At 43.9% G+C, this 26,111-nt stretch overlaps 1 protein-coding gene across 1 annotated transcript in view; it reads left to right on the top strand.

Moving 5' to 3' along the window:
- LOC146634638 (protein NLRC3-like) overlaps positions 1 to 26,111 on the top strand; it is a 272,849-nt gene that overhangs the window by 51,940 nt on the left and 194,798 nt on the right. Inside the window, exons 4-9 of the mRNA XM_085377980.1 lie at positions 12,218 to 12,319; positions 17,597 to 17,832; positions 17,949 to 19,740; positions 21,251 to 21,427; positions 23,165 to 23,389; positions 25,758 to 25,857. Of these exons, the coding sequence (XP_085234106.1) occupies positions 12,218 to 12,319; positions 17,597 to 17,832; positions 17,949 to 19,740; positions 21,251 to 21,427; positions 23,165 to 23,389; positions 25,758 to 25,857 (2,632 nt within the window). The remainder of the gene's footprint in view (positions 1 to 12,217; positions 12,320 to 17,596; positions 17,833 to 17,948; positions 19,741 to 21,250; positions 21,428 to 23,164; positions 23,390 to 25,757; positions 25,858 to 26,111) is intronic.

Here is a 26,111-nt window from a genome sequence, read left to right as displayed (position 1 = left end):
TTGTATGTGTTGAGAAAAACACAGATTTTAAAATTACATGGTCTAATATTTACATTTAGCATAACTGCAACATTATTTTTTCGTTGTTTTTTTTTTTAAAGACTCGAAAGGACTTGAAATTCAAAGTTTCAGACTTGTGACTTGACTCGGACTTTTACACCAGTGACTTGAGACTCGACTCTGACTTGCCTGACATTACTTGAGACTTGACTTGAGACTTGAGGATAAAGACTTGAGACTTACTTGAGACTTGCAAAACAATGACTTGGTCCCACCTCTGCTCCCCACTGCAGGGAAAAGGGTAACACCACCTGGGTCTGGGTGCAGTTCCCCCCTCCAGGGGCAAGGGTACCTAGACCTGGTTAGTAGAGTACGCTTGGGGAGTGTGATCGTGTGTACAACGTCTCTTTATGTCTGTCTCCACGTTGGTTGACTGTGGAGTGAGTGCATATGAGAGCATGAGGGGGTGGGGAATGGATGTTTGTGTCTGTGTGTGCCTGTATGTCTGTGTCTATATGTCAGGTTGGGTATCAGACGCCACCTCTCTGGGGACATCTCAGGCCCTCCAAGGTTTGGAGGCCTATCTCCCCCCACCACCACTTCCCCTGCCAGTGGCGGACTCCCTCAGGTGTTGGTGTGTTGGTAGTTCTTTGTGTCTGGGGGTGGGCGTCTGGGTACACACCGGCTCACTCCTTGGCGGCCGCTTGTCGGGGCCTGGAGCCTGGGCCACTTCGGAGGTGGGGTGCCCCCGGCCTCTCGGCCTGGGGCTCGGTCACTCAGGCACAGCTGGCTGCTGGCGGAGCTCACGGGCGCGTCACTGCAACTCCCCCTGGCTTCTGCTCCGCGGCTGCTGAGTGAGCCCTCATCTGGGACTCTCCTCAGCTCTTACTGGGACAGTGGCGCGGCTGCCCCTCTGTTGGTCTTCCTTGGTCTCTTGTGTTCTGGGGGCCTCTGGATGTCTGGAGTTTTGATCTCCTCCATACCTGCTTCATGCCCTGGAGGACGGGGCTGTGGCCCCCCCACACCCTCTAGCAGATCGTTACATGGAGAAACCTTTGGAATGCAAGCATGCTGATCCACACAGGTATACACACAGGTGTACACACGGGTATTCACAGACGCGGACTACAGCTTTCTTGGCTGCTGCCTCAAAGCACATTGTGCGCTGTCTATCTTGCGTGCTGCACAATATCGTTTATTATTTAGTATCTACTGATATCTACTGCTAGCTAGTTTATTGTGATGGTGCTGGTTTTTTTTATTATGTTGCTCTTTGTTGTTTGCTTTCTCTTCTGTTTTTTTTCTCCATACAGGTGACCCAGGAGTTTTGGGGTTTTTTCTCTCTTCCCCCCCTTCTCACCGTCTCTTCTCCCTTTTGGTTTTCTTTCTCTCCCTCTCTTTCTTTCATTCTTTCTCCCTGTCCTATCCCCCAGTCATGTCTGTCCCGTTTGTAACAACTGAAAATAAAATAAATACATAATTATAATAAAGGTCAATCAAATGGACCAATATGGCAAGGCCATGATGATCCACTTGGTAAAATAAATCCGCTTGGCATCTTTCTTGGCCTTGAGACAACAATTCTGATGGCTATAGATCCAAACGGGACACAAAAAAGAAAAAAAAAATGACAGAAGAAGTTTGCTTGATCGTTCCTCAGCTCGTCTGTGTGAAGCTGAGTGTAAAGAGGCTCCTGCTGTCAGAGAAACACTCTGACTGTTTCACAGAGTCAGACATGTTCAGACTGAATTTCAGTCAGAAACTCAGCATCAGATTGATGAAGCTGCAGATTAATTGTGGTTAATTTGTGATTAATTTCTTTGCTGCCAGCTGAAATTTAAATGTAATTTAAAAGAAGGATTCAAGGTTGTGTTTTTGAACCCAAAGATATCACATGAACGTGTATGAATTGTATGATATGTCTCTTCTATTTTTCCATCCATCCGTTCGCTTCCACATCTCCTTTTCAGGGTCGTGGGCGGTGCTGGAGCTGTCATCTTCTTCTTCTATTTTTCTATGATCATATTTTGATGTTGATTGTGATTGGTTTTATTTGTTTCTTCGGTGGTTGTAGTGTTTTAATATTTAGACTTTTTTCCATTATTGTAATTGTGTATAAAGTTTGATTTGAATGAAATTTACACTCAAATGCTTTCAGTGTTGCTGTGTTAAGTGTTTGCATGTCTAACGTTTGTATGGAAGACTGGTGGGGGAGGCTGTTACATCTTGCAGGAGGTCTCCTCTCTCCAGGAACTCACTCTGCAGGTGGGGGAGATACAGGAGAGGTGGAGGAAGAACTCAGCCTGGGTGTCTATGTCTTGTGTTGTCTGGAGGATGAGTGGATTAACGGACTATAAAGCACCAACAACCGGTATGACGAACGCGGCCGTGACTCTGGCAGACGAGCTGAACACTTTCTATGCTCGCTTCGAGGCTGCAGCTAAGGACTCCAACAATGCTAGTGCTAGCGGCGCTAACGGCTGCAGACAGGAACATACTGCCAGCACCGGAAACGTGCTCGTCATCTCCGAGCATGAAGTAAGGAGAGCCTTCAAAAGAGTGAACACCAGGAAAGCAGCAGGACCAGACGGCATCCCAGGTCGTATCCTCAGAGACTGCGCATACCAGCTAGCTCCTGTGTTCACTGAGATATTCAACATCTCTTTATCTCAGTCGGTGATCCCCACATGCTTCAAAGAGTCCATCATTGTTCCTGTCCCGAAGAAACCCCACCCTGCTTCTCTCAATGACTATCACCCTGTAGCCCTCACCTCAGTAGTGATGAAGTGCTTTGAACGCCTGGTCACTACCAGACACACTGGACCCGCTACAGTTCGCTTACCGTCCAAATCGTTCCACAGACGATGCCATCTCTCATCTCCTCCACACATCACTCACTCACTTGGACACTAGAAGGGGGAATTATGTTAAAATGCTCTTCATAGACTACAGCTCTGCATTTAATACCATAATTCCCTCAACACTCACCACCAAGCTGGAGCATCTGGGACTCAGCTCATCTATGTGTCAGTGGATCTCCAACTTCCTAACTGGCAGACCACAGGCAGTAAGGATGGGCGGACATGTCTCAGCCTCCACCACTCTCATGGTGGGCCTGATCTCTGATAACAACGAGACGGCCTACCTGAAGGAGATTAGGAATCTGGAGAACTGGTGCCAGAGGAACAACCTCCTTCTAAACGTCAGTAAGACAAAGGAGCTGATAGTGGACTTCAGCACTAAGCAGGAGAGGAACTACCAGACCCCCGTCATCAACGAGTGCCCAGTGGAGAGAGTGGACAGCTTCAAATACCTCGGAGTTCACATCACGCAGGACCTGTCATGGTCCTGTCACATCAACACCGTGGTGAAAAAGGCCCGACAGCGTCTCTACCACCTCAGACGCTTGAGAGACTTCCAACTGCCCTCCAAGGTGCTCAGGAACTTTTACTCCTGCACCATAGAGAGCATCCTGACGGGAAACATCTTAACCTGGTTCGGGAACAGCACCATGCAGGACAGACGAGCTCTACAGAGGGTTGTGCGGTCAGCTGAGCGCACCATCCGCTCCGAGCTCCCTGACCTGCACTCAATCTACAGCAGGCGGTGCTGGACCAAGGCCAGGAAGATCGTGAAGGACCTCAGCCATCCCAACAACAGACTGTTCTCTCTGCTGAGGTCAGGGAAGCGATTCCGCTCCCTGAAGACCAACACAGAGAGACTGAGGAGGAGCTTCTTCCCGCAGGCGATACGGTCTCTCAATCACACCACCACACAGTACTGACCCACACATATGGTTCTTACACACACACTGGACTTTCTGGACATTGTTTTCACTTTATCACTTAAATCACTTTAAGCATATTTGCACTGCACAAGACACTAAATAATGTGGATTGCACAACACTGGACATTATATTCTTCATTTCAGGTTAATACTTGTACAGCTGCTGTTATTGTGTATATATTTATTTATATTTCTTCATACATTCTTATATAGTTCTATATTGTGTATTTTGTTGTACAGTTATTTTATTTTCAACTTTAATTTATATATTTTATCTTATTCTCCCAGTTAAATTTACCCTTCATTCTAATTTGTGTTGTACAGTTATTTCATTTTTAACCTTAATTTATATTTTATTCCTTCCTAGTTAAATTTACCCTTTTTAATTTTTCATATTTATTTCCTATCTTATTCATAGCCTTTTCCTTTTTTGTTTTCTTTAGGTCACAAGCAGTTGTCCAAGCATTTCACTACATATTGTACTGTGTATGACTGTGTACGTGACAAATAAAATTTGAATTTGAATTTGAATTTGGATGACGGGGTGGGTGCAGTTTTCTCTGTGGTGGGATCGGGTGGGCCGTCCTGGGCTCTGTGGGGCCGGGCGGCGCTGCTGAACTGGGCCCCAGTCCAGATGGGCTTGGGCCCCCTTGCCCTTCCCTTCCTTCCCTCCCCATCTCCAGCTGCCTCCCTCTTCCCGCTCCACCACAATCACCCACACATGCAGGGCCTTGGGGTAAAGGTGTGTCACCAGGGTGCAGAGGAGGCATCTCCCCTCTGTCCCCTTTTGGCTGCCTCTGCCTCAATTTTATCCCACAACTTAGACATTCACATTACTCACACTCTCATAACACATACATATAGGACCTTGGGGGTGGGAACGCTACACGGCATCCAGAAGACCATCAGGGTGTACGACCTCACCCCTGGCGCCGTTGCCCACCTCTCAATTTTAAATCCACGTAGACATTGAGGGCTATCAGGAGGGGCTCTGCGCTTACCTGCTGCTGAGTAATTGCATATGAGAGCATGAGGGTGGGAATGGATGTTTGTATCTGTGTGTGCCTGTTTGTCTGTGTCCATATGTCAGGTCGGGTATCAGACACCACCTCTCTGGGGACATCTCAGGCCCTCCAAGGTATGGAGGCCTATCTCCCCCCACCACTCCCCCTGCCAGTGGCAGACGCCCTCAGACATCGGTGCGTTGGTGGTTCTTTGTGTCTGGGGATGGGCGTCCAGGTACTGCTTGTCGGGGCCTGGAGCCTGGGGCTCGCTCGGGCTCCTTCGGGGGTGGGGTGCCTTTGGCCTCTCAGCCTGGGGCTCGGTCACTCTGGCACAGCTGGCTGCCGGCGGAGCTCACGGGCATGTCACGTTTAAATCATGCTTTTTATCTGTTTTTGTTTTTTAATGTTCTGTAAAGAACTTGGGATCACCTTGTTGTTGAATTGTGCGATATAAAGAAACTTGCCTTGCATTTTGGCTGCTACCTCAAAGCACACTGTGCGCTGTCGATCTTACGTGCTGCACAATATTATTCAATATTTAGTATTTACAGTTATATTCACATAGATCATCGCGATGATGTTGTTTATTATATTGCTCTCTTTTGTTTGCTTGTTTTCTCTTTTTTCTTTCTCAACAGGTGATCCAGGTGATTGATAGATGGATTTTTTGTCTGTTTGTTTTGTTGGCTTGGACAACTTCCTACCAGACCCGTGGAAGTGGAAGCTTCAGTGAAGAAAGATTCCTGCTCCCAGCCGTTCATTGGCTCGGCATTTTAAACCCCTAAAGGGTCACCTGGCCTGTAAATAAACAGGGCCAATAAAACAAAAATCACAAGAATAATACAAAAATTTCAGCCAGTTTATCTTAATACATTAACTTATTCTTGTGTACACAGTAATTCATAAATAAATAATGTATATTATCAATAAAGATTGATCTAAACAGTTTAACTGCTATGTGCAGATAAAGGTTGCACAGCTTTAAAACATTTGCTATCCAGCAAATATCAGTCAAACTCAACACAAAGGTAACACAACAATCGTTCAAATTGTTTGGACCGGTGATCCAAATCAACTGGCGTTGGTCAAACAGATGTGTGGTAGACTTACTTTGAAGGAGCTGCTACCGACAAACCAGCAAATAAACACCAAATATTTCATCTGTGACATTTGTGAGGTTTCCTCAAACACACTCCGTCAGTCTTGTTGCTGTTGAACGACAAACTATTTAAAAATGTCGCGGGTTTACCTGGTCATATTCTCATTCACGGGGCGCTCGCCAAAACAAAAGCAAACCATTAACACCACGCCGATGCTGTTCACAGGACAGCAAGAGTAACGATCAGGAGCATCTGGTCTTCGTTATCGTTCCCCTCGTGCGTGTTATTACTGCGATTTCAGTGTTTTTGCTTCACAACTAAAGTGTGCAGTTTACTTTGTGCGCACTCAAATGGAGTCAAGTCAATTAGCGCCACCTGTGGTCAAGTGCCATAGCCTACAGCCAGATTAACTTGTGACACACATCTGAGCCACATTTGAATTCCTGTTTCATGCACAATACATTTGTAACTTTTAATTTTTTCTGTTTTTGTGTCTTGCAAATAAACCTTTAAACTGATTGAAATGATGTTATGTATTTATTTTTGGCCCTTATCTACGGTGGCCCTGAGAGGCCAAACGGACTGCAACTTAAGAAAACACCAGCAATAAAAAAAAAAACGCTGCAAAAGCACAAAAAACACAACTGAAATAGGAAAAAAGAAAACTGAACTGTTTCTGGGGAGACAATAGTAATTAGTAATAAACAGAGCCAGTGTGACTAAGTGGAGCTTGTGAGAGTGAGTGGATTGAAGAAAGTGAGGGACTCAGATGTGTCAGTTGGTTTGTCTTTGTTTGTGAGTGTGGAGGAGAGATTGGGTTGGTTTTAAAGCTAAGTTAAGAATATTCTGAGTTTCAATTCAATTTTATTTATATAGCACCAAATCACAACGACAGTCGCCTCAAGGCGCTTTATATTGTACAGTTTAATTTCCAAAACTTGCATATGATCTTCAGTTTGCAGCTGGACTATCACATAGCAGCTGGAGCAGTCTCACATGGAGGCCAGTCCACTGCTGCCACCTGTGGCCAAGTGCCATAGCCTACTACTAGATGAACTTGTGACACACATCTGCAGCAGAGGCTGAGTGGCTGCTCTCACACCTGGAGCATCCAAATCGACCCACAAACACGCTGAAAGATGCAATGCCATCAATGTGGATTGTCCAGACTGAGAGACCTCTTCCCTCTGATCCCTCCCCAAACCCTCAAACCCTCCTACCCACCTCGACATACAAACTCTGTGTGGCTTCACGTGTTCTGTTGATGTTTACATGATCGAAATAACTTGAACACAAACAAACAAAGAGGAAGACCGCACCGGAAGGAAACAACTACAAGTCCCAGCATCCTCTGTGTTTAGGGAGCAGCAGTGAAAGTGAAAGTATTGAGCCTCCGTTCAGAGCAGCAGGAGGAGGAAGGTGGATCTGAGGCAGGTGAGTGTTTACATGAATGTTTCTTCTTATGACATAAAATAATTCCACGCTGTTCGTGTCTGTGGGTGAAATGTGAGGCCGGTCGGCTCCTCTGAGCGCTGGTTTCCTGTAAGTAGAGAGGAAGTGAGTTTAGCTGAGCCTCCGTTTAGTGTGAGAGAGCAGGAGGAGAGTGAGAGCTGTGCTGAGGCAGGATGAGTGTTAACACCGCTCTGACATTACTGTGTCTCTGTGGCGGGAACAACAGGCTCCGTCAGTGGAGGCAAAAATAATCAGACTTTGGTTTTTCAAAGGAAACAACTTTATGTCGGAAGTTCCCGCACGCTCATTGGATAACGATGTGTCAATCTCGAGCTATTAGCCAATGAGCGTGCGGATTCACAGAAAGACCCGCCTTTATCACGGGACTTTAAAAACTACAATGGCGACAGAAACTCCGTGAGTGGAGTTCAGGGTGACGTTATGAAACTGTGACGTTTGAGCCACTTCCTGTTCTCAGTCCCAGCGTCCTGATCACCGAGGTTTCTGTTGCTCTGATATCTGATATTGATTATGTTGGTAAACAGGCTGTAGCATAAACATCAGGTCTGTTCTGAAAACTGTCTTTATTTTTTCAAAGTAAGGGAATATCTGTGGTCTGATACCGCGGGCTCATGGGCTAAGGACTTGGATTGACAAGTCAAGCGCAGATGATTGTGTTGTTTCTTATAAAGGCTTGTGTGTGTGTGCCTTCCTGTGTGTGTCCTTGTGTCAGTGGAACTGAATCAGTGTGTTAGAGAAAGTGCTCCTCTGCTGTGCCGTCATCGTGTGGATGCTTCTTTTAAAGTTGGAACTCATGTTTTTATGATCTGCTTCATTTCATTGAACCTTTATTTCTAACCATGAAGTCCCTTTGAGGTTACAGCCTCCTGGTTAGGTTTAGGCTGTTATTGTGCTTCAGGCTGAAATATGAGGAGTAAGGAGTGGGGCTGGTTAGCCCTCATGACCCTCACCATAACACATACGTCACAGGACAGTGTTTACCACAGAAACTCCATGAAATGATCAATGAGAACTTTAGAAACCCGTCAGTGTGATGCTTCCAGTACAACAGCACCTCTGAGTGTGTGTGTTTGCCTCTCAGACTAACTCCACCCTGACATCAAGAAGATGGAGGAAGAGGATGGAGCAGGATCTGCAGCATCCAGCTGTGTGTCTGTGAGGAGTGACCGGTCCAAAGGAAACCCTCCAGACTTCAGTAATGAACCTGCAGCAACAATGTAAGAGAGCTGCTGACTCATTTATTCAGTGTAAATAATGATTTTTGATGCAATGGGAGAAGAAAAATGACAAAAACAGTTTTAAAAATAAGGATTAAAATATTACAAACTATGTTTTTGAGTTTCCTGATGTAGCACAAAAATATATGAACATAACTGTATATAGGACAGATATTTACGGTTCTTTTAGGCAGCACCAAAAAACAAAAAGACTATTTTTAAGCTGTCTGAGGTAGTGAGTCAACATGTCACACTGGGTCAAAGGTCAGGGAGTAAAAGTGTGTTTTAAAGAGCAACATGTCAAAGGGTATTATTGTAAACTTTAACAAAAGACTGTTATGTGACAAAGAGTAAGTACATTATTTTTATGAGTTTCAGATTGTTCATCATGTCTTTAATTTAACATTTCCATTTTTTCCTTCCTATCTCATGAAGCTGTTACATTTATTGTGTGGAGATCAGGGAGATATTTTACTGTTACTGTCATAACCATTATCATTACCATTGCATTAATCATCATTTCATCAAAGCATTTATTGATGCTGTTGGTATTACGTTAAAACTTGTTTTACAGGTGTTATCATAATCCCATATTAACCTTTATTCCAGGTGCAGTTATAACTATTTTTATACACATCTTGCAGTTTGTGCTTTTAAAGAGTTTAAGCTCAGTCTGATAATTGATGGTCAGAAGCTTCGTCTGGCGCGATGTTGCGATGCCGATCTATTGTGCAAAGTGACTTAGAGGTATGGAAGGATTGCCTACACGCTTACAAAACACACATGATACAAGTATTCATTATTATCTTTTATTCGTTTATATCCTTTTTATTGAGCTTTGAGTAGTGGCATTTGATTAAAGCATTTATTCAATATATTACACATATAGTTTCAGTTAAATTGTTACACATATGAGAGTCTGGGTGTGAGCTTTAGTAGGCGAGAGGTGAGACAGAGTGCAATTGAGGTCGAGACATCCAGACATCCTAGACTTATATTCTAGGTAAGAGTTCAGACATATTTTGCTTGTAACTGCATTTTGTGCCTGCATAAGTGATAGTTTGTTGCAGGACGTGCGTCTGATGTTCCAGGGATAAGTGAAAGCAAGACGAGCTACAGGAAGCACCTGGCGTGGAGACGATGTTCTTTTCAAACTGTGTCAAAAGTTGTCAACAGAACATTTGTGTTTTTAACTCATGCAAGTATCTGCTCTGACGCAAGAGGGGGCGTAATAATATCCTGATGTTATAAAAGCAACTGCTTGTGTGCTTTTGGGCGGAGATCGACGCTGATTGTGTAACGGTGTTCATCTCCCTACGCATGTGTTCATTAAAATCATCGTTTGACCTAATTCTTCTGGACCTTCGTTGTTTTGTTCTCATCCTCAATATTCTGAATACGCGACAATTGTTTTTCTTTTAGGATCAATAAGAGGCCAGAATCTCCTGGACCTGAACCCAGCTGTGTTTCCTTAAAGAGCAACGTGTCGAAGGATATTTATATAAACTTTAAAGGCTGTTCTTCTGCTGCTGAGAGGTAATGTGTGTCTAGATGTTGTTCCTGACTCTGTATTTTTGAATAAATCCTCATGTTTAATATCAGCTCAGCTCTTTTTCACACATTTCTATGTTGGTATGTGAAGCGGTGTGTGTTGGAGTGTTTCCACAAACACAGCAGTCAGAGTGGAAAGAGTGGATGTTGTAGGAGGTGTTTGTGTAGTGAAGAGGCTGAGTGTCTGTAGGACTCCAGCTGCTCCAGCAGGTGTCTCCTTTGTGCTTTGCTTCAAACACAGTGTAGGGAGGAGCTTCCACTCAGGTGTTTCAGGTGTTGCTGGATGGAGGAGGACAAATAGTTTTTCCCTTCAGTGACACTTCAGCAGCTCAATGTTCTGGGAGATGTTTGTCTTTATGAAGGTTTATAGATTCTTGTTCTTACTTTGGTTAAACTGAGCAATACATTTTCCATCTAACATTTAAAGTAAATTTCCAGGTGAATAAAAGACCTGCAGCTGCAGCCTCTGTGATGTTTCACAGTCTGAAAGTAACAAATTCAACCAGAGTTCAAACAAAGGCTTAATATACGTGTGTGTTTGATATAATGCCAACAAGTACAAACAGGTGTTCTTACAGGTCTTAATCACAGAGGTCTGATAAGTCTGGTGACTTTCACACTCAGCAATTTTGCTGCCTTTTATTTTATATTGGCCTTTTTAAAGCCCTTCAAAGTCTCCCACATTCATACAGAGCTTTTAACACCAAACTCCTTTACAGTCCTTCTCCTCTCACACACGATCACACGACTGATTTGTCTGCAGCAGCTGTGTTACTGCTAGTATTTTATTATGTGTGTAATCTCCTCATATTGTTCCTGTGGTTTAGTTTGACGTCCTTCTGCAAACTCAGCTGCTCTGTTGCTGATACACGTCTCCATGAATATGATTGATCAGATGCTGCCAACACCATGTGTTTCATGTGAGCGCTCAGCTGAAAGCCTGGGTTGACTTATCGAGTTAATAACAAGCTCCACGTGACTGTGAATGCTAAAGTGAATCCAGATAAAGGAAAGAGACCCTGCTAATGTTGGACTCACTTCTTAGTGTGGATCCCAGGAGGAAGTTCAACATAGCCATTCTTTGTGCTAGCTCGACCAAACCTGAGAGCACAGTGCAGGATAATGATCATCATCTGTCTCTGTCAAGGACATTTAAAATCCACAAATAACAAACATAATTATATTTGATCATTAAAAATATGTTTTCACTTAAAAAAGCATGAGCACACTGGTGGATTACAGAAACATGAAAACTCGTTAACAGTAAAGTTAATTTAGGCGTAAGATTTTATCATTGATTTTAAAGTCTCTGCTGCAGCGAGGTGAGCTGTTAGTAACAAGAACTCTCTGATTTAAATGATTTTGATGTTTCCTGGTTTCTAAAATGCATCTCTGTAGCAGAGCAGTGTCTCCAAGGACACACAGGCTCAGCTGTAACTGTCAGTTTATCTGGTTTAAGACACATTTGGACTCAATTGGCTGTTTTTAACTATGTATTTTAATCAGAGGTGTAAATCTAGACCTCACACATCTGGATCCTAAACTATGATAGAAACAGCTGCTAGCAGTGGGTAGTTTGACTTTGATACGCTGCTCTAGAAAGCAAACAAAGGTTTGTGCAGCTCCTCTTCAGAAAAGTGTTCAGAGAGCAGCTGCTGTATTAGACAAAGGCTCGTCGTGTGAGCCCAGATGTGTGTAACAGCTGGATGAAGGAGAACCATCACAGTCGCGTCTCCATCCCGCCTTTATTAATGAACTTCCTGTTGCTTGCAGATGACAGGAACACAAAGTGTTTGTACCACGTGATGCTGCAGGATTTGTTAACGTGTCCATGATGGTAACATCTCCTCGTCTAACTGCAAACACATGAGCGCTCCTAACGGCAGCTATCACAGCCACACAGGCAGACTGTGTCTCACTGTTGCATTCAGGGACATTTGTTTTCCTGTAAAAAGCTGAACTCTAATCTAAGAGGACTGTTACTGACAGGAAACAGCTGCATTATCTGCAGTCTGTGTGATCACAGCTGCTTCAATCACTTTATCAGAGAATTGATCATTGAATAAAACATGTTTGTGTCTGCAGAGGTCAGAGGTCACAGTCTGCAGGATCCAGCTGTCCGTCTGTGAGGAGTGATGGGTCCAAAGGTCAACCTCCACACTTCAGTGCTGAACCTGGACCAGTGAGGTCAGAGACCTGTGATGACTCCTTTACATGTTTGTGTTTTCCTGGATAAATATGACCAAAGATTCATTAAAAAGATAAAAATCTTAGACTTTGTCCTGTAGCGCTGTGTGGCAGGCAGGATTGGACCCAAACACAACAGGATGAAGTCAAAGAGGCAGCTTTATTTCAGCTGTCAACATGCAAACAGCAGAAATAAGGAAACATAACTGTAGGTTTGCAGTGAATGAAGCCTCACCTCGACGCTCCACTTTGTCCCTCTTTTCCTTCTCCAAACAGCCACATCAGGAGTCTCTGATGGAGTTTTAAAATATTTAATTACAAATGTCCAAAGATGGGTTCAGGATACCTGAATCCACAATTATTAAAGCTAAAATAGTTCACAGGGTTTGGACTTTGTTAGGTGACGAGAGAACATCAAAGTGTTTTTTATCTTCAAACAGTATTTTATCACTTCAGTTGCTCTCACAGCCCTGTTTGTTATTTTAGTAAGTAAGTAAGTAAAGTTTATTTATTAAGCGCTTTTCATAGACAGGTAGTCACAAAGTGCTGCACACAGAGATTAAAATAAACAGTACGATAAATAGCAAAATGCACAATATACACAATATAGAGTTTAAATGTAAATTAAAAATATAACAATGTAAACAGCATTGGTCAACAGAAAGCTTGTTTAAACAGTAAAGTTTTTAACTGTTTTTTAAAGGATCCCACAGAGTCAACCAAACGTAGTTGTAGAGGTAGACTGTTCCACAGCCTTGGTGCCACAGACTGAAAGGCTCCGCCCCCTTTCGTCTTCAGACGTGTTCTGGGAGCAACCAACAAACTCTGAGTCTGTGAGCAGAGACAGCGAGCAGCAGTGTATTTAGTGAGAAGCTTGGATAAATAATCTGGGGCCATTTAGTGCTCTGTACGTTAAAACAATCATTTAAAACGAATTCTAAAATCTATTGGGAGCCAATGTAAAGAACATAAAATAGGAGTGATGTGAGCTCGCTGGGTAGAGCGAGTTAGTAGTCTGGCTGCTGCGTTTTGTACAGCTTGGAGGCGAGAAAGAGATGATTTATCCAAGCTGGTAAACAGGGAATTACAATAATCTAAACGCGATGACACAAATCCATGGACAATTTTTTCCAGTTCAGCTAAGGAGACCATATGTCGCAGTTTAGAAATATTCCTTAAATGAAAGAAACAGGAACGAGACAGAGACTTTACATGTGAGTCAAGGCCCAAAGAAGAGTCAAATATTATTCCAAGATTTCGAATATTTGGCTCAGCAGAAGAACAGAAAGGGGCAACAACTTGACTGATTTTAGAATATAGATCAGGAGGAGCTATGATCATGGTCTCTGTCTTGTTCTAACAAGGTAGCTGTTAGAAAGCCAGTCAGAGATTTGAGTTAAAGCCTGGACTAGGGTGGACAGCCTATCCAGCTGATGAGGCTTAACCAGAGCTCTTATGTTTCACTCAGTGCTCCCACCAAACACCTTGGAGGACACATTAGTGTGATTTAGATTTCATTGGTGTAAACACCAGTCACACAAGCTAACCCATGGAGGCAGCAGCAGGCTTTGTGTTTGGTAAAGTCTGTTGGCTTAAACTAAGAGAGTTTAGTTTGTTAGCACAAAGAGCTGTCAGCTAAAGCCCCGAATGCACTTTGAATACAGACGAACTGAGAAAAACACTTTAAATACAGCAAACAGTCAAACTGACCACATGTTTTTCTGCTGATCATCCACAGCAGTACGTTTAGCATTCATGCTAGCAGCAGGCTATGACTGTTAGGGTTGCCAACCGTCCCTTAAAAAACGGAATCGTCCCGTATTTAGAAACAAAAGCACACGTCCCGTATTGAGCTAATAAGGGACGCACTTTGTCCCGTATTGAGCTAATAAGGGACGCACTTTGTCCCGTAATACAGTGAGAATCAAAAGTGGTCTATAAATGTTTATGGAATTAACGCTTTGTTTGAAAACATAATTCCCAGCCCCTCTCCTGCTTTGTGACCAATGAGCTGACAGCACACTTATGACAATTCAGATTACCGCTCATCTCATTGGTCGAGGAAAGGTCGCTTGCGGAGAAAATACCGGAAGACAACAGATGACCACAACAAGAAGCATGGCCAACAGGGAAACAAACGCCGACACTGCGGTGCAAGTCTCGGACGACAGTACACCTAAAGCTGGGCAGACACTGTGCGATTTTTTCAGTCACGTTATTCAGCTCCTGCTCAAACTGCACGATTGACTCGCAGTTGGTAGGTCACGATGCAGGGTCTCACACTATACCGCCCGATGCTCTGATGCGACCTGAGTGCTCACACTGTGCCTCCATAAAATGAAGGTTATAACAGAAAATCTGTCGCTCTCTCTGTCTTTCACTCACACAGACACACCACCACCATCAACTTTGCTAAATTGCTAATGAAAAACATTGATCAGGCAGCTGTGATTAAGCAGCATGTAAATCCAACTATGTTCACGGTTGTTGTGGTCGTGATAATTTTGTGGGGCCACATTGAAAAGGCTCTGATGAGCTTTCCAAAGTTCTACAGTTGTGCCTCCATCGCTTGTGTCCAGATCACACGCTGCACAGCCGTGCTGCTCCGTCTTTTTCACCAACGTTTACGTGTTTGCGCGTGAGCAGTGTGAACGGCTGTGGTGACACGCTCACGAGCGATTGATGATCGGGAGCTGCTCGAGGTGTTAATCGCTTCTCGTTACCCCACGTATACTACACGATGCACGATGAAGGCCAAAATTGGGCCGATCGCCAAATCGGTCGCATGACTCAAAAATCATCTCAAAATGGGCCAAAAATCGCACAGTGTGAGCCCAGCATCAGAGCAGCAATGTTTGTTCGCTCAGAGAAAGAAAAAAAGGCTGCAAAAGTACAGGGAGGAATGGGAAAAGGAAAACACCTGGCTGGAAAAGTGCACGATAACACCTATAAAGCACACTGCACTGTGTGCCGGCGCACTTTTTCCATAGGCATGCTTCTAATGGTGGGCACATGAAGAACATGAGGGGCGTGAAAGCTCGGGGAACCCTAAACCAATTTGTTGTCCACCAGGCCACGGCAGAAGCAGATATGGTATGTAAACAGTGGTTTGTTTTTTAAACCCTCTGGTTAAGGTTAATATGGGCATGTGCAGTGAATATCAGCGCTATGTGGCCAGAAGTGTGATAATATAATTTATTTTGTGTAATAAACAACTGCAAGGATAGATGATTACAACAAATAGATGACTAATACATAAAAGTAATACATAGATGAATAATGATGATGAGTTATGATGCGTAATCATGGGAACAAGTGGGTTTACAAACAGGAGCAGCTGATTAGCATTAGAAAAGCTGAAATAATACCTCAGCTGAAGCCAATTGCACTAAATGCACTATATGTGCACTGTTACAAGAATATTTTTCGTTCTATTGCTTTCTATTAATTTATATAATTTTAAGTTAAGCAGGACAGAGTTCTTTTAAAGAAAGATTTACTTTTATTCTCAAAAGTTAAGCATGACAGGCTTCTGTTTAAGAAAGAGACCTGTTTTACTGTGTTAATGTTGTCATTTTGAGCTAAAAATAAATGGCTAAAGGATCATTTGTTTCCCATATGGTCATATCACAAAGAATAGAATATGCATCTGCTTAAATCAAATTCAAGTCAAATGGTTAAAAAAAAATTTCACACACACAAAAAAGAGCTACCACACTGGGAAGGGTGAAGACAACTAGGTTGCCCGGCCCTGGCCACGAGGTGTCCCTTATTTATTTTTCAGGGAGTTGGCAACCCTAATGACTGTCCACTGAGCACCAACACAGGTAGGAGTGAGCAGTGATGAAGCAGGACTGTGGGCAAGTTTGAGCTACAATCCTATTGGCTTCTCAGTTTCTCCAAAGAAAAGGGGAAAAATTCTTGGTGTTGTGAAGATGTGAGTTGGTCTTGTTGTCGTGGGGCTGGAAGGATGCTGGCAGTGAGAGGCTTTTCATACAGTGTTCAGTAACAGAATGAGAAGAAAGCCACTGCACATGAAACAAGGTGCTCGTAGTGTTTGTTTACTGTGTTTGTGCCACAATGTCAGATCAGTTGTAGATTCACATGCAGACTTGTCCAGTGAAACCAGTGCAAGTACTGCAGTACAGAGCAAAGACTAAGCAAGCCAGAAGAGCTCTCCAACTTTCTGAAAGTATCAGGATATTTGAGTGATAAGAAAAAGTGGATCATGCAACAATGTCCCTCAGCACACAAAACAATCAAAGCAGAATAAATATAGTGTTTTAGATCAAACACTTACAGGGACCTGAAGAGAGAGAACCAACAAAATGTCATGGCTAACAGAGGAACTCAAGCACAGACTGAGTTCTGACAAACAAAAAGGTGACAGTTTATTTACCAAAGGGGTGAACCACAGTGCTCTATATATGTACAGTGAGTTGGGGAGGGGGTCCAGGGCTCCAGGGAAAAGAGGGAAGGGAGTCCACACTCACTCCTCTTCTGTCACTCTTGTCCTGCTCTCCACTCACACAGCCACACACAGGAATCACAGGTAAGCGTCTGTAACCAGGTCCGGGGAAATATTTACTCAAAGTATACACAAAGTTAACCCAACTGGTGAATTAAAAGAGAGATTTCTTAGCAAGGAGCTGAGATCATGAACACAGGAGGGTCAATATCCCAGCGACGAACTGCTCCATGCCGCAGCGTTAAATGGTTACCGGTAAGCCCAGGTGAATCAGCAACAGGTGGTGTAATCATCATAACTGTGTGGACCAAGAGCGAGAGGCCATTACAAGCTCCACCCAGGCAGGCAAAACGCTAGCAGGAGAGAGCAAAACATAAAACCTAAAAAGCCATCATGAGCCAGCCAGAGAGACACAGAGTTTATACTAGAAGAGAAACCTGCTCATCTTCATCATGTTTGTTTAAATAGAGAAAATCAGAAGTCTCTGTGTGTCAGACCACGGCTCTACACAGACACTTCTAAGCTGCTTCAGAGTGAACTGACCCAGATAATCTGCACACAGCGGCTGTAAAACAGTGAAAGTCATAACTGTCTCTCTGATGGAAAGCTTTTATTGTGAAGTCAGGAAGTCTGCAGGAAGTGTTGAGTTTGTATTCATCACTCAGTGTTTAATGAGACAGGCAGACAGGAAGAGCAGCTCATTAGTGTTGATGAAATCAAAGGAACTGTGAGGAACTGCAGTTTGGTCACATCTGGATGTTTTTCACTGACAGTAAATGTTTTAGTGATAAAAAAAAATGTGTTCACAGACAGAGGAAGAGGAGTGGTGTTTGTGAGGAGGAGCAGCTGTCCTGCTGTGCTTTGTGTCAGGACGTCCTGAAGGATCCAGTCTCTACCAGCTGTGGACACTGGTTCTGCAGACAGTGCATCTCCTCATACTGGGACCAGTCTGCTTCATCGGGAGACTCCTCCTGTCCCCAGTGTGGAGAAAGATCCAGAAGCAGAGCTGGACTGCAGACAGCCAGTCAGAGCAGCTGTGTACAAAGTAAGACTGAACATCTGTCTGCTGATGGACTCATTTCTGAAAACTGGACTTCTTGTGTTGTTCAGACATTGAAGAGTTTTCTTTCTCTTTAGTCTCATTGTTTTTCTTTCTTTCAGCAGATGTTGGTCTGCAGGAGGTTTTAGATGAACATAAGATCAGTCTGAGGAGGAGATGTGAACGTGTGACTGAAGGAAGTGATGAAACAGGAAGTAGAACCCTCCTCAACAGGATCTACACTGAGCTCTACATCACAGAGGGACAGAGTGAAGAGGTTCATACCCAACATGAGGTGAGGCAGCTGGAGACAGCTTCCAAGATGGACGCCCTCCATGACGCTCCAATCAGGTGCCAGGACATCTTTAAAGCCTTACCTGACCAACAGAGACCCATCAGAGTGGTTCTGACCAACGGCGTGGCTGGTGTTGGAAAAACCTTCTCAGTGCAGAAGTTCACTCTGGACTGGGCAGAGGGCTTGGAGAACCAACATGTCAGTGTGGTGGTTCTGCTTTCATTCAGGGAGCTGAACCTGATCAGAGATGAGCAGTACAGTCTTCTGGAGCTGCTCCATGTTTTCCATCCAACATTACAGAAGGTCACAGCAGAGAAGCTGGCTGTCTCTCAGCTTTTGTTCATCTTTGACGGCCTGGATGAAAGCAGACTTTCATTGGATTTCACCAACAGGAAGCTGCTGTCTGATGTCACACAGAAGTCATCAGTCAGCCAGCTGCTGACAAACCTCATCCAGGGGAATCTGCTTCCCTCGGCTCTCGTCTGGATAACTTCCCGACCCGCAGCAGCCAATCAGATCCCTCCTACATGTGTTGACAGGCTAACAGAAGTACGAGGCTTCACTGACGCCCAGAAGGAGGAGTACTTCAGGAGGAGATTCAGTGATGAAGAGCTGTCCAGCAGAATCATCTCCCACATGAAGACATCCAGGAGCCTCCACATCATGTGTAGTATCCCAGTCTTCTGCTGGATCACTGCTACAGTTCTGGAGCACATGTTGACTACAGAGCAGAGAGGAGAGCTGCCCAAGACCCTGACTGACATGTACTCACACTTCCTGCTGGTTCAGACAAAGAGGAAGAAGAACAAGTACCATGAGGGACGTGAGACGAGTCCACAGGAGCTGACGAAGGCTGATAGGAAAGTTCTTCTGAAGCTGGGGAGGCTGGCGTTTGAACATCTGGAGAAAGGAAACATCATGTTCTACCAAGAAGACCTGGAGCAGTGTGGTCTGGATGTGACAGAGGCCTCGGTGTACTCAGGAGTTTGTACAGAGATCTTCAAAAGAGAGTGTGTGATCTTCCAGAAACCAGTCTACTGCTTTGTTCATCTGAGCATTCAGGAGTTTCTGGCTGCTGTCTACATGTTCCACTGTCACACCAACAGGAAGACAAAGGTGCTGAAGAACTTTTTGGGAAAAAAATACAACAAGTCCTCTCTGGATGATTTCCTGAGCAGAGCCATGTATAAATCCCTCCAGAGTGAAAATGGCCACCTGGACCTGTTTGTTCGCTTCCTTCATGGCCTCTGTCTGGAGTCCAACCAGAGACTCTTAGTAGGTCTGCTGGGTCAGACAGAGATCAGTCCAGGAACCATCCAGAGAGTCATCAACAACCTGAAGGAGATGAACAGTGATGAAATCTCTCCTGACAGAAGCATCAACATCTTCCACTGTCTGATGGAGATGAACGACCTCTCAGTACATGAGGAGATCCAAGAGTTCCTGAAGTCAGAGAACAGATCAGAGAAGAAACTCTCTGAGATCCAGTGCTCAGCTCTGGCCTTCATGCTGCAGATGTCAGAGGAGGTTCTGGATGAGTTGGACCTGCAGAAGTACAACACATCAGAGCGGGGACGACAGAGACTGATTCCAGCTGTGAGGAACTGCAGAAAGGCTCGGTGAGTCCAGATGTGATCATTAACATCATTGATCAGTGTAGGTTAGTAGTTTAATTTTGAAAATAAAATCAGATTGTAACCACAAAGTGTTTGTGTCCGTACGCTGCAACCTTCCACACCATTCCTTTATTGTACAGACTCAGCAGCAGCTCCATGGATCCCAAATCCAAGAGTGGAGAACAGATTTGAAGTGTGTCACATCCATGCAGTCACAGCTGTTTCCACCATGTTTCCACTGATATTAATCCTGTTCAATGACACGTTTCATATCAGTGAATATGTTCTTTAGGACGTCCACTGACATGTTTAAGTGTCCTGCTGGAAATCACTCAAATCATCCATGAAATCCATGAAAAATCCTTTTAGTGTTTCTAACTTCACCCTCTGTCCTCTCTCTCTCTCCATCCTCCTCACTGCTTCTTTCACTGATAATCACACAAACATCGTATTCAGCTACAAAATAACACAATAATATCATCTGATGATCATTATTATAAGAGCAGGATCCATATTTGATATCAGAGTAACACACTGCTTGGTTATGTGCAGTCATCATCAGTGACTGTGGGTCAAACAGAAGCTCTCTGATTGGTTGCTGACCTTGGTCACCTGTCCACTCTCACCTGTTTGTGTTTGCTCTCTCTTTGCTGTCTCCATCCTCTCTCTCCTTTCTCTCCCTCTCTGTCTTTGTACGTCACTCAGGTCCAATGGAAACAGTGACATTTACAAACCAATCAAAGACAAACTGATCCCTGTCAGGTTATAACAATATTCAAAGTGAATACAGGCTGCTGCTGGACACAGACAGGTAACATCATTTTGACTTGCTGTCACCTGGATCTGGACTCATAAACACTGAAGCCCTGAACAGGAATACAAATCATTTTCTGCCAACTAGCGACACACCAGCAGATAATGGCTCAGAAAGCTCAAATGAGCCAATCATTTCTGTGTTTAGTTCCCCTGAAATCAGATCTGATATCAGCAGCTCTGAGTTCATTCATCATTATTGTCCAGTGATGAGATTTCTGCTCCGTTTGGTAACAGTCAGCAGGTTTTTCCTGCGTGTGGACGTGAACAGTCGTACCTGACAGCAGGTAGCAAACAGAGATCATCTTTCCAGCTGGAACTCTTCACTGAGCTGAACTCATTCAAAATGTTCTGGAGTCAAAACAGGAAACAGTCCAAATGTGTGTCTTCACTCTGACTCTGGATCAGATCTCAGTGACAGACTGTGGACATTATGGAAGCCTAAATGTGACACCATCTTCCTCCTTCATCTGCAGATTAAAGCCAAACAAAGATGCTCATTAAAAGTCTGCAGGTCTGAGAGAGACTCAATCGTTGTGTCATGTCAAACACAGTAAGAGGAGCTGAAGCACAGATGTGAAGAGCAGATTCATCAGATTATGACCTCACTCTGTTTTGTCTTCATATACATTCAGTCTGTGTTTATAATGCAGATTTTCTGCTTTTATAATAACACATTTTATATTTTCTATCATCACAGACTGACTCTGTGTGGACTCTCAGAGTCTCACTGTGAAGTTGTGGCCTCAGCTCTGAAGTCCAACCCCTCCCATCTGACACGGCTGGACATGAGTGAGAACCTCAACCTGCAGGATTCAGGTGTGAAGCTTCTGTGTGCTGGACTGGAGAGTCCAAACTGTCGACTGGAGACTCTGAGGTGAGTTCACTGACTGCGGCTGTTGTAGTTTTTCTATATTTCAGGTCTTTGATTGATGTTTGAAACTTTCTTTAGTTCCTAAATGTTCAGGATGTGTCTGAAGACAAATGTGAAGAAGTTTGAGTGCTTTCAGAAATGTTGTCTTTCCAAACGACTGAACAACAGTTTTTCCTTTTGGCTCCAAACAGAAGTGACAGACTTGAGCAGGGTTCATTTAAAGGCTGACAGAAGTGGAGTGGTGACGGGGAGATGTTTGACAGGACAGTGTTTCAGCCTCCACAGGTTCATGTTGTTCTCCATCAGTCAGTGAAGATGAAGTCAGTGCTGATGAGGCTGTAGAGTGTGTGAGGGATGTGAATGAGGATGATGAAGATCTGATGATAACAGATAAAAACAGGCTGCAGAGACTTTGAGCCATACAGGGCACACAGTGTGTGTACAGAACAGCTGAAATCATTATGGAGGCCTCACTGGAATATGGAAGCATCACAGTACAGCTTCAGTGAAGCTTTAAAGTCTCTGATATGAGATGAGAAATGAAGCAGCCAGAGCTTTTTCATGAGTGGAAACCCACTGTGACTGTGAGCTGCTGCTACAGCCTCCAGATTAGCCAGCAGCTCATCCTGCTCAACATTTCCTCACCAACTTTAATGGAAGTGTGATGTTTTCAGCTGGAGTGATGGTCAGGGTGGCCTCCCTCTCCTCTTCTTCTCCTCTTCCTCTTTCATTTGTAAAGCCACTTCTGCTGCTTTCATTCATTTGGAAGTCCTGTAGCTGAGTTTGGGAGAGACTAACAGCCTCGGCAGCAGAGGGGAGAAAGGCTGTAACACCACCACTTTACTCTGTTCTACCTGTCACATCATTTTATCAGGAAACAAATATGCTCATGTTTTTACTATGTTTGTCTTGAAGATGTAAGAAGATCACATGGTGCTTTTTGTTGTGTTGGTTTGTTTGCTGTCTCTTGGATGGAGCCCAGCTGTGCGTGGCCCCTGGGCCTGTGGTCAGAGTGTGTGCTGGATAATCCGGCCCAGGATGAGGCCAAACTGACATGGGATGAAATGTCTGTCACATAATTGAGCTTAGTGTAGTTTCATTTCTGCACAATTTAAAAACAACCAAAACTTTGTTCTGTCTTTTCTATGTTATACTGTAGACTTTCTTTGATACTGTGTCCAAAAGGAGCAGCTTTTACTTTGAAGGGGAGGCGTCTCTGTTTCCTCTTCAGGTTGGATGATGGAAGCAAATGAGTGTGTGATGTTCTTTCAGTGTTGCACTTTGTAGACGCTCCCTGAGCACTGGTCTCACAGCCAGCTGCACATAGAGACCAGTGTTGTTAGTCCAGGTCAGAAGATGACTTGTTGGAGTGAAAATGAGCTTGTAGTTTGTCTGCTTTAATAATGTGACTGGAAAAAGGTGTTGGACTTCAAATATGTCCATTTCTTTCACACTTCACCTTTAAAAGTGAAGCCTTGTGGTTCCTGGAAGGAAAAACACGACTTTTTCAAGTCTTTGTCCTGTTTTTATGATAAATGTACGACTTTAATGTGAAACATTCAGAGTTTTTTCTCTTGTTGTGTTTGTTTGAAGCTGCTTCCTGTTGGCTTCAGCTGTTTGGAGTTTCCATTTTCTAAACTTCTACATTCTGAACCTTCTTCAGCTCTGAACAGATGATGAAACACTGAATGATTTCAAGCACTTTGTCTAATAAACTTACATCTTTCATTCTTTATACAGATTGATCAACTGTGGTTTGTCAGAGATCAGCTGTGATTATCTGGCAGCAGCACTGAAGTCCAACCCCTCCCATCTGAGAGAGCTGGAGCTGAGTAGCTGTTCTTCAATTTACAGGAACAACCTGCAGGATCTGTGGTTTACTAACAAGAAAAAGCTGCAGGATTCAGGAGTGAAGCATCTGTGTGGTTTCCTGGAGAGTCCAGGATGTGGACTTGAAACTCTGAGGTCAGTCAGCATGTTTTAGTTGTGCTGAGATGAATATGATGTGAAAGTTGTGCTGACACTAAACTGCAGACATCAGGCTGATATTATACTGATCCACACTGAGGATCTTCATGGTAAAGTCTGTTTTCTTCTTCTCTGGTTTAGTCCATTGACTGCGGCAGAACAATGTTCACATTTCAAACCTTCAAAGAAGAAGAAAAATCCTCCACTGGATAATTCACTGTGAAACTCTCCAACTCTTCATTCCACCTTAAAGTCTGTCTGACACTGAAATCCAAAGCAAAATGTGCGTTTGCTTTACAGACAGCAGTCCAACACAAACATACACACATCATCCAAAACACAGTCCAACATCCAAATCTCCTCCACTGCCAGCATGAATGATGGGAAAGAGAAGGAGGAACACTCTGACATTCAGGGTTAGAATGAGTTTCATGAAGCAGACTGTGAAGATCAAAGCTGCATTAGAAAGCTTACATGAATGAATGAGTGGACAGAAGTGGACAGAGATCATCTGAAGCACTTCAAAGGCTTTAAATCAGCACATTTCTCTTTATTCTTTATCAACTCTGTTAGTTTCTCTCAGTTTTCTGTGGAATGAAGCTAACAGCAGGCTAATAAGATGCTGACCAATAGGTTTCTATTAAAGGTTGTAATTTGTATATGAAAAAGTGCTTTGGCTCAGCAGGGATCAGCTTACAGGTAGAATACAGCTGCTGGATGGGATTAGCATGTCATAGCTATCTACCAAACTGCTAACTGGGGGATTTCAGGCCATCTATGGATCATTTCTGCTAACTGTTTATTCAGCTTAGGCTCACAGGGCTGCAGCCTGTGCCCTAGCTGTCATAGGGCAAGAGGCGTGGTCCACCTGCACAGGTGAGCAGTCCATCACAGGGCCAACAGAGAGAGACAGAGAAGCACTCTCTCACAGCCACACCTACAGCCAATTTAGAAGCACCAATGAACCTAAGCAGCATTTCATTGGACTGTGGGAGAACATCCAACCTCCACAGAAAGGCCAACAAGCTTCAACCTACAACCTTCTTGCTTTAAGGCACTAGTGCGAACCACTTTTCCCCATTTCAGCCCAAATCCTGCATCTTCCTGTTTCTGACTCCAGGCCAGCTCCACTAACACTTTCTCATCAGACACTGCCACCTAGTGGAGGAAGTCTTAGTTCCATTTGAAGCTTCAGATTACAGTTAGTTCCTTTACAAAGAGGTGGAGGTGGTGGGGCCACAGCACCATCATCACTGAGTGCCATAGGACACTTAACCTTTGTTTCCATGTGCTGGGAACTTCCTGTTGTTCCAAGGAGAACTGGAAAATGTGTGAAAATCTCCCAGTCAGTTCCTCACAGCACACTTCAATCATTTCCCTCCCACAGCATCAGGACCAGGGCTTTTTCTCTCTTTGGTCCCACTAAGAGATTTCCACACAAACACCTCATCAGTGGGACTCTCAGAGCTACCAGCCCTTTGCTACAATCACAAAGCTCTTCATTGAAATCAATGATATCAAAGCTGGAATCAAATGAGTCCAAGTCTTCTGCTGATTCAGCATCACATTCATCTTTGCTCCTTGTTCTGCATCCCCACCATGGACTTCATTCCTTTCCAAGCCAGCCTTGAGTGTCCTTTATTCAGCTCATCCTCTGCTTTACTTTTACACCTGATTTTAGCTGCTTTATCTCTCTTTCAACAAGTTTCTGTGCCTCAATCTTTTTCTTCTCTCCCTCATAACAAGACAGCTTCTTCTGCCTGAGAACATGTTGGAGTGATTTACTAATCCAGGGCTGCTTATTGGGGAAAATACTTCCTGTTTCCAAAGTAATCCCCATTTTTCCCAGAAAGAAATGTAAGTAGAAATCGATGATCTAAGTGAGAACATGAGCCTTTAAAAAGTCCCAGTGGGTGCAGTCAAAGCAGTCCCTCAGTCCCAGTATAGAGTCTTTGGTCCAGACTGGAACAACTGTGTGCCCAGTTTGAGCTCTCTTCAGTGCTGTGACCTGACAGACCCAGAGGGGCCATCACATCACATTTAGAAGCTCCCCTAATGGAGCCACAACACATGTCCAACACTTAGTCTGTCTTGTTGGACCAACTGGAAGAAATGATTCAAGGACTTAGTCACAGAACAGAGATTCAAATCTCCAAAATCCAACTGGCTGCATCAGGACATATAGTCTGAAACTCTGCAGTTTCCTGTTTGAAGCTGCTTCCTGTTGGCTTCAGCTGTTTGGAGTTTCCATTTTCTAAACTTCTACATTCTGAACCTTCTTCAGCTCTGAACAGATGATGAAACACTGAATGATTTCAAGCTCACACTTTGTCTAATAAACTTACATCTTTCATTCTTTATACAGATTGTGGAGCTGTGGTTTGTCAAAGATCAGCTGTGATTATCTGGCAGCAGCGCTGAAGTCCAACCCCTCCCATCTGAGAGAGCTGGAGCTACAACTTAACAACCTGAAGGATCCAGATGTGAAGCAGCTGTCTGATCTTCAGCAGAGTCCAGACTACAGACTGGAGACTCTGAGGTCAGTAGAGTGATGGAGTGAGTGGGTGGTGCTGTCAGCAGTATTGTACTAAACACAGTCAGTATGAAACAAAGATCCAGTGTTTCCTGTAAAGCTGCAGCTTCTCAGTGAAGCTGTGAGAGGAGAATGGTGACAGGCTTCAGGATTGGACACAAACACTTCCTGTTTCTGACCTTTATG

Source organism: Diplotaxodon limnothrissa, linkage group LG3 (genome assembly GCF_057381915.1).
Source record: "Diplotaxodon limnothrissa isolate DT_005_m linkage group LG3, D_limnothrissa_male_GT1.1, whole genome shotgun sequence".
Classification (NCBI taxonomy): domain Eukaryota; kingdom Metazoa; phylum Chordata; class Actinopteri; order Cichliformes; family Cichlidae; genus Diplotaxodon; species Diplotaxodon limnothrissa.
This window is presented reverse-complemented; position numbering and strand designations above follow the sequence as displayed.